At 44.6% G+C, this 9,400-nt stretch overlaps 1 protein-coding gene across 1 annotated transcript; it reads right to left on the bottom strand.

Annotated features, from left to right (window-relative positions):
- Positions 1–1,172: 1,172 nt before the first annotated feature.
- On the bottom strand, positions 1,173–7,527 carry si:dkey-87k14.1 (leucine-rich repeat transmembrane protein FLRT2). The gene is made up of 2 exons (XM_056392703.1): positions 6,609–7,527; positions 1,173–4,958 (listed from the first exon to the last, which is right to left on the bottom strand). Exon 2 carries the CDS (start codon positions 4,501–4,503, stop codon positions 2,485–2,487), a length of 2,019 nt encoding a protein of 672 aa, XP_056248678.1. The 5' UTR covers positions 4,504–4,958; positions 6,609–7,527; the 3' UTR covers positions 1,173–2,484.
- Positions 7,528–9,400: the final 1,873 nt, after the last annotated feature.

Raw genomic sequence — 9,400 nt, 5'->3', positions numbered from 1 at the left:
TCTGTTGTTGTTTTTCACGTATCGTTCTGCTGTAGTTGATATTATAAGATGAGATGTCCATCAGATAGCACTGATGTTTCTCTCTCTTGGTCACAATTCTTTGATAAACCAAGTTTGAGGGGAGGTTTTTTGTTTCTTTCTCATTTCTGTAAAAAAAAAAAAACAATGGTATGTTCTGTTATGAAAAAAAACATAAGATACAATTTACCCATGTACCTGGATCACACATTTAAAATGTACATGCTCCTGAACCCTACTTCAACAGCTTTATGGGGCTTTCAGACAGAAGGTGATTTGCACTGCACTCACTGCTCGGCTCAGTGGGCTGTTCAGGGGAGGACAGAGCAAACACAGGCCTAGGCCTAGGTCTAAGTCTAGGTCTAGGTCTAGGTCTCGGTCTCGGTAGGTCCAAGGTCTAGGTTGAAAACTAAAGTAGAAAGGGCCTTTGCTGTCAGGGCCCTAAACTTTGGAACAACCTACCAGAGGAGATCAGACTCTGAGTCAGTTCAGTTTGATCTGCTTCACTTCTTAAGATGCATTTTTATTTAAAACAAAGACTTTATTGTGTCTTTGTAATTTCACACACACTTTCCACTTTGTTTGGATGTTTTACATTCTACTCATGTGAAGCACTTTGTTACTTGTATTGAAAAGTGCTATTCAAATAAAATATTACCATTATTATTATCAGAGACATTTTGAGAGTTTCCAATACTTTTGGCAGGACACGTCACTATGAAGCAGGAAGCTCCCGCTGTGTTCTAGCAAAGATGTATCTTTCCCATGCTAAGAAGCCAGCGTTAGCACTAGCAGTGAAAAAGAGACTGTGGCTGCCCCCAAGTACCCTATACAAAAATCTAATATATAACATATACTGTATGTCCCTATACCAGGAGTAATGTTGCTATATACTGTATGTGACCTATAAGGGGATATATTATTATATATCATATATTATCACATATATGACATACATAGTACACCCATAGTAAAAGTACATATATTAAAAATATATTAAAAATATCCATGGTGAATTTTTATGGCATACCATGTTGAGACCATACATGGTAATGAATTATATTTGATTTATATCCAAAAGTTTATTAACGCATAATATTAATACACAAATAAAATAATAAATATACACAAAATAATAAAATACACAAATAAAATTTATATGTGCTTATATATGTTGTTATCATTAATTTCTCATTAATTTGAAAAATTTGTACGGGCTAGAAATACATGTCCATATACGAAATTGTTCCGATTTCTAACAGGTTGTTGCGTTCTGTCTGAAAGCCCCATTAGAGAGCACAACATAACATTTCTGAACAATGACAGATCATCACCCTCTCTGTGACTTCTGAGTCATCCTCAGTGGACCTTCATCCTCCAGACAGATCCTGCTGCGGTGGCACTGAGCTCTCCTACAGGAGGGTTCATTAACAGTCAGTCAGTGATCACTGTGAGGAATAAGTTCACTTTTGTAGATATGTTTTTAATTAAATGTTTAACGAGGAAAATAAATAATCAAGAGCAAGAGGTTTCCTCAACAACAATTCAATTGAATGTATATACAGTACACCTTCTGTGCAAAAAACATGGATTCAAAAGACATTGTAAGCTGATAACTTCAAGGCACACATATATTTATATATATATGTATATATAACATTATTTTTGCTGAAGAAAAGTGAGAGTTCTTCATGGTTTAAACAAAACAGATGTGTGTTTTCTTGCTGCTCACTCTGACACCCACCATAAAACACAGCTAGCACTAACAACATGACCCTCCACCCGCTTTAACTGTGATAATGAATGACTGTTGAGAAGCAGGTGAAAGCGCTGCGGCCTGTCACCTGTGAATGTTTAATGAGTGTGACCTTTAAAATTTCCTTTTGAAGCAGAAAGAAAATTCAGTGTGCACAAAAAATATGTCGTCTTTCTAGAGCAGGAATCAAATAATCTGTGTCTGTGTTTAGTGAAGCTGCGGTTTATTACTGTGGTGCAAACACAGTGTGATTGAGTGTGTGGTTCCCAGAAAAATACGCCCTCTAGTGGCTGATTTGTGCCTCTTTGTGTCTCTTTTCTCCTTCTCTCATACAAAATTTCAATACTCCCATGATGCATTGCAGCTACGGTGTGGATGGATTCTGTATCTGTCATGGTCACATCAGAAATCATTCACTTATTATTGAAGATCAAAATGAAATGCAGCTTTGATACTTAGATATACATGAATCTTGATTGTACATGTGTGTGTGTGTGTGTGTGTGTGTTCACAGAACTCAAACAGCAACAACGCCAGAAAACCAATAACTTATAAATCCAATGTTGTTATATAAAAGATTTCATCCAGCCAGTTGTATAAATTACATTTCTTGAAGACACAGGGGTTTCAAATAATATTAACACTGTACAGTGTCCAGTAAAGTGTGGGTAGTTGTCGGTAAAAATGCTCCTGATGCTCTCCAAAAACCATCATGTGCGACACAAGTCTGCGTCCTGAACACTGTTCTTGCAGTAGACTGTGCTGTTGCTCCCCAGGGGGCAGTCTCGGAAGCCGATGCCCCCATTAGGGGTGTAAATAGGCTGAATGCGGAAATCTCCCTTGAGGATCTGCTCATTGTTGAGCGAAACTATCTGGAAGCTGGTCTCAGTCATTTCCAAGATGGAGTTATCTTTCTTGGTGCCCGCCTCGCAGTAGTCGTCTTTTCTCCGACCCCGGTTGTATTTCCACTTGGTGGAAGACTTGGAGCGGCTCTTCTTGTGCACGTGCCAGCAGAAGATGCTGAGGAGCGCCACCAGCACCACGATCACGGCCCCGCCAATCAGCCCGGCCAGCAAGAAAGGCGAGCTGGGCTCCTGCTGCGTGGCCTGCTCGGGCCCCGACGGTCTTTTGTTGTTGTTGTCGGGGCTGAACAGGGCCGGCGTGGTCATGGCTTCGGTGCACACGGTGTCATCTTTGGGCCGGTAATTATTGAATGCGTCCAAGGGAATGACGCAGATCCGATAGGTGGACTTTGGCTCAAGATTAGCCAGTCGGATCCCCCGGTGATCTCCACCCACTATCCTCTCCCTGACGGTGTCCCCTGTCAGACTGGGGCCCATCCTGGCCCAGGTCACCTTGTAGGCAGTGACTGGAAAGGCGGCCACCCAGCTGACGTGGATGGCCGAGCCGTTCAGTATTGCAAATGTGACCTGCACAGTCTCCCTCCGGGGATCCAGAGGTTGCTTAGTCCTCAAACCCCCCTCTCTGGTTGTATAGATAGGGTAGAGGGTGGGTAATGTGGGGAGGGGTTGCCTGGAAGAGGAGGAGGAGGGGGAAACAAAGTGAGTTACTAAAGAGGAGTGTGTGGAAGATGACAGGGATGGGATCAGAGCGGAGGTGGACAGGGGAGGTTCTGCTGTGCTCTGCGGGCACTGGACCAGCTCCGCGCTGAGCTCCCTGATCACCATGCCCCGGAACTTCTCAGGTTTATGGCACATGAAGCCGCGCACGTTGAGCGAGGCCGGCAGAGATTTAAGCCACGACACCACCCACTTGATGCTACAGTCGCACAGCCAAAGGTTGTTCCGGACAGTCAGCTGTCTGAGACTGACGAGGCCGTCAAACACCCCCCGTGTTAACGACTGCAGCTGGTTGTTGGAGATATCCAGCCTCTCCAGCTTGTGCAGCCCTGCGAACGCTCTGACGGGGATCCGGTTTATCTGGTTCTCCTGAAAGTTTAACTTGACGAGCACCTCCCCTGGGAGAAATGGGGGAGGATACGTGAGCGAGTTGCGGGCCATGGACAGCTCCCTCAGAGTGACCAGGTCCTGGAAGGTCCCCGGTGCAATCCCTTCATCTGTCAGCAGGTTTCCGTCCAGCAGGAGGCGCTCCAGCCGGGTCACATTCCTAAACGCCTCCTCTGCGATAACCGCGATCCGGTTCTCATCCAGCCGCAGTTCTTTCAGATCATCTGGAAGACCGATAGGCACGCTGCTGAGGTGGTTTTTGGTGAGGAAGAGCATCTTCAGGCTCACGGCCTCTCGGAAGGCGCCTTCCTCCACCCCGACTGTAGATATGGAGTTATCGTCCAGATGCAGCTCCTCCAGCCACAGAAGCTGAGCCAGAGCCACTCTGGAGATAGTCTGAATGTTGTTCTCCTGCAGGTGGACAACCCTCACATTTTTGGGCAGGTTAATGGGGAACTCATCCAGCTGGTTGCCATAGAGATACACAGTTTCCACAGACGCCACATGGTGGAGCTCCAGGGGAAAACCAGCATTATTGATTTGGTTGTTGTGGAGGTAGAGGGTCTTATAACCCTCACCGATTCCCAGAGGCACTGAGGTCAGGCTCCGCTCGTTGCAGTAAATAAAGGTGCGATCGCAGCGGCACTCCTCGGGACAGTTGGAGGCCCGGGAGAACTGGAGGTGAAGGCCCAACAGTATAGGTATCCACGGCCTTATGAAGGTGGCCCAGTCCTTATTCCACAAACGCCACTGTATCTCCATTTCAAAAGGGGATTGGAAAAATCCAGAAACCAAATTATAAGAAACTGTGGTTTGAAAATTCCAACAGAGCAGTCATCACATTTTGGCCGTTGGCGTAGTAACACCACCGCGTCCAGACCGGCGCTGAAGAAGGTCTTGAGTAATCCCTCGGTAATTAGTAGTCCTAAACTTCCCAACACAAGAGCAGCGGCCTCATTAAACAATAAGATTCCTCCACCATCCACTGTTCATCACTGAGTCGGGACACACAAGTAAAGTTCACCATATTGTCACACTGTGTCCCCTGTTACCAGCGTGGCAGAGCTCTGTTCACGGCACTCAGAGCCACGTTCAACACACAGGAGGGTCATCACCGGCGCTCACTCTTCCTCGCCTCCTGCCGTCCTTTCACGTCACACACTGCTGGCTCCACGGCGATAAAGCTTCTCTCGCACTTGACATTTGGATCCAGAAACCTGTTGCAAAATAATGATAAAAAAAAAAAAAAAAGATAATGGAGGGAGAAAAAAAATGCACGTTTTCCACTAAAAGACCAAAGGATTTCTCCCCTCTCTGTTCCATAAATGCAAAGTGAGGCATTGTAAATTGGGAGAGCGGAGCAGTGTGCATACAAATGACTTACAGATCTGTTACATATTCCTCAGACACACAGCTAGAGGAAAAGGATATTTGAAAAGATATGAGAGCAAAGTTCTGGCAAAATCATAGGAAAAAAAAACACAGTTTAAAAAGTCTATGTGCAGATTACTAACGTGAGACCTAATCTAAAATGAAAACATATGCTAAGCGGATTCAAACACTTTTTTTTTTTCCCCTCTCCCTCTCCAGTTGATAACCACGAACGTGAACAAACTGACAAAACGAACATTTTCAAAAACGGCCACATTGGGAGGGATTAAAACACGCGGCCGGAAGCGTTCTGCGAGCAACGAGGTGTGAAGTGAGCTGCTGAAGATGACCGGCCTCACCGACTGGGGCCACCATGACACCGTCAGTTAGTGCCCTGCCCCACAGCACTGAGGAAGAACTGCCTTCAAAGGGAATTCACAAGAGGTCAAAGAGACAAAGCTGCATATTTGCTCTTAATCATTAACTGCTGCATCACACTTCGCATTGCTCTCCACCCTTGATTCATTAAGTTGAGCCGTGCTGCCGGAGAGGAGGAGACGCCGGACGGTGATGAACGCAGCTGTCAGCAGAGATAAGATGAGACAAATTCCTCGCAGGAGGGGGGACGAAACTAAGATCGATGTGAGCCTCTCGAAACAAGGAGAGGTGTTAACTGTCAGAACAAGGTCACGGGATTTAAATAAAATGGAGAGATTTTCCTTGTCCCGAGCTTATATTGGTTGGCACGCAAATAAAAAGCCTCATTATTTAGCTTGTGCTGCATTCAAGATGAATATCAATAAAATTAAAAAACAAATAATAAAAAACTTCCTATGGTTTTTACAATTCAATACAGTCCCCCACAAAGGAAGTGGTGATAATGTATTATTAGTGCTTGTTAGCTGGGTGGTAGTGATGATTAATAAAATGGCACCAGGCAGCAGCAGCAGCAGCAGCAGCAGCCAATTGACAGATTGCATTGATTTGTGGCCAAGGCAGTTCAATAGTTATGTAATGTTCCTTGGGGGGCTAAACAAGGCATCAAACTGAGTCCAATTATGGTGACCCGACCTCACCGCGGTTGTTATTAGCAGGGCAGTGGGCATCAGTCCTGTGACATATACTTATATACATATTCATGTGTCCCTGTCTTTTTTTTGTTTAACAGTTCTGTCCCAATGTGGAGAATAAACCGGCGGGTAGTTCATTAGCTCTGCGCCTTGAGAAGCGGACAGACTATGGGGATACCTCCTCTTGTTTTCCCACCTAATAAAAATGAAGTATTTATATATTAAAAATAAGTGATTAAGAACTGAATTATAAAATGATACCAATGCAGTAAATACTACAGCTGCTATTCCCTGTTTTTTTCTGGTTGTTACCGTTTATTCTGACAATTATTTTGAAAGTTCGTCCTGTAAAAGAAGAATATTTCAATATTTGAAAGTGGCATCTAGAGTTTCAAACGATGCTCCGTTCATCAGAGTCTTTCTTACCTCTCACTGCTGCTCATCCAGACGGTCTGCCCGTGCCCGCCTCTCCGCACAGCGCTGCGCTCACACCGAATACAAAGTCCGCATCCAGCCCGCTGCGCCCGCTCCTCTCTCCCGCTCCGGCTGCGGCTTCGGACTGGTCTCACTTGTTTTTTTTCCTGTACTGGGAAAGTAGAGCATTATGCTGAATGTTGCCCAAAGCAACAGCCAGGGAAGGGGGGGGGGGGGGGGAGCAAGTTCAGGTCACCAACGGTCTGCTCCGCATATTCCCTCCGTCTCCCCCAAAACGCACCCCGACAGCCTGAGACTCCCGGCCGGCCGCGCTGCTCGGGAGCAGCCGATGTAGGTCCTCCGCTGCCTGAGGAGGAGGAGGAGGAGGAGGAGGAGGAGAAGGGGACATGAAGCAGAGATGAGAGTTAGAGGCTCCCAGCCTGACCCCGCTCCACACAGATTAGAAACCTGGGATAAGCGGTCCTCGGTCTGGGTAAACTGTCTCAGAGACTGGCTGGAACCTCCTGGAGACCCGAAACTCACATCTGGCTCTGTTAACGCACGGTCTCTCTCTCTCTCTCTCTCTCTCTCTCCCTCTCCCTCTCTCTCTCTCTCGCTCTCTCTACCCATACATACCATTTTCTCCCTCTCTTTTCTCACAGCCTACTTCAGCTCCTCCCGCTCTCTCATGTGCTGCAGCTTTGTGTTTATATTTAAACAATTCATCTTCCAGACTTTTCTGACCAGTTCAAATAAAATAAAAACAAAATTTAACGTATAATCCCAAAAATCACATCCACACATGGGTGAGGAGTTAAAATAGAGGAAACAATCAGCAACAATCTACTTCCTCGCTCCCATCATCACTGTTCATCTACAGACTCCTCAACCTAACACCCACATGAAAGGTACAGTGGGGTAATTAGACAGCAGGGCCGGATCCTCCTGGGGGCTCCGGGGCAAACATAAGCTATGGGCACCAACTGATATTATTTGCGGAAATATTTAAATATTCACTAAATATATTAAATAATTCAATAATTAAATTAAAGTCTTTGTTTTCACTCAGGAATTCAGGAGTTTTACCTGATGGCTCATTGAACAATATCAAAATGGAGAAATAGTTTACTCCCCGATCGACATTGTATAATTTGGACTCTGATATTAAAGGTGCTGAAACCAGGCTGTGTGATACAGAACCATGTTTAACCCACTGACAAACAAACAAAGTTATTAGTCGGCTGAAAAATAGAATATCAGAAACATAATTCTTTTCTTATATTGAGGATATGATGTGTTTATTTTTGGCTCTGTCCTCATGTTGCTGCCATGTGGCCGGACATCAAGATGTGGTTATTCTTTTGCACATTTGTACATTTTTTTTAAGAAGTGAGTTTGACTTTTGTGGCTTTTCCTGTGTTTGTTAGTCATTACTAAATTTTAAACACTTTTCTTTTTATGTTGCGACTACATCTGACCAGGGAAGCTAAAAGATCTCAACAGAAAGTTTTATTTAGTATTTTTTTATATTTTTATTTTACCTCCCTCTTTCTTTTTTTGTTGTTTTAAAAGTTTGTTTTGACTTTTTTAGACAATTTTTCTTTCTTGTCATTGTTTTGGGAGGCAGTGTGTTCCCTTTAATGGAGGGCTGCTGTTCTAGGCAGATTCTCTGCAGCAAATATCCGACAGGATGATGAAACAACACGGAGACGTCTTATTCAAAAGAATACCTTATTTAACATCTGACCCGTCGCTGCTCTGCCCCGTCCATCTGCACACACAAAAACATCCAGACACACACACACACCACACACACACACATGCTGCACTGTGTGCTCAACTCTTCACATAAAGCATCAGTGTGCTTTTTAAATGACTGCTAACCTTCAGCTGTACTCTCTTTAAAACGCACACACACACACATACACACACACACATACACACAGTCTGTGGTTTATTCTTATCCTCTATCAACAACTCTCCGGGTCTGAACACTTGCTGCCAAACATCACATCTGCTGCTGCCTCTTGCCACTCCAATCTATTAAATTAAAATTCAGGCTAAATCTGTCTGCAGCTTATCACCGTGTATGTGGGGTCCGTGGCTAGCATGACGATGCTGGTTTAGCACCACTTGTTTGTGCTGTGTTACTGTAATCCAGCTGCTTGTGTGTGTGTGTGTGTGTGTGTGTGTGTGTGTGTGTGTGTGTGTGCAACCTGGACAGCTGCTCGGAGGGTTTAGTGCAGGGGTTGGGGAGTAATGGATTACCTGTATATGTGACCAGATTACAGGGATCTGTTTACAAAACAGAGAGTGAGCAGGGTAAATCTACTTAGTTCTCATACACAGTTTGAATTATTGCTGTTGTTTCTTCAATAAAATTAAAATTACAAAAACCTGTCTTGAAGGCACACACTGTGATTTTTATGTAACACTAAATATTTGTCTCCGACTTTCCCTCAAGATGTCTAACAGTTAATGAAGTTACATAGAATCATTTTCACAATGGAGTGATAGAGACATTAAAGAAAGACTGTTTGTATGTGCAAGGTTGTAACCAGCATTGGGGGGGGGGGGGGGGGCGACGACGACCAAGCAGTGGCATCAGTATTAATGGGCCCCGGTGTAAGATTGTTTTTACAGGTACCAGTCACCTTGAGATGCGCGCTCGAAAATGCAAACACGCATACAAACTGGTGAAACTGCCACAACACAATCTGTGATACACAAGGACAGGAAGTTAGATAAACTGCTGTGAAACTGTAAATCATCCAGGCTGAAGCTGCTGCTTTCTGCCTGTGAGG

The sequence above is a fragment of the Seriola aureovittata genome, chromosome 13, assembly GCF_021018895.1.
Source record: "Seriola aureovittata isolate HTS-2021-v1 ecotype China chromosome 13, ASM2101889v1, whole genome shotgun sequence".
NCBI lineage: Eukaryota > Metazoa > Chordata > Actinopteri > Carangiformes > Carangidae > Seriola > Seriola aureovittata.
Note: the sequence above shows the minus strand (reverse complement) of the source record. Positions and strands in the feature narration are given on the sequence as shown.

Excerpts from the sequence above, each read along its gene's own strand:
- si:dkey-87k14.1 (XM_056392703.1), bottom strand. The coding sequence starts at position 4,503 with ATGGAGATACAGTGGCGTTTGTGGAATAAGGACTGGGCCACCTTCATA.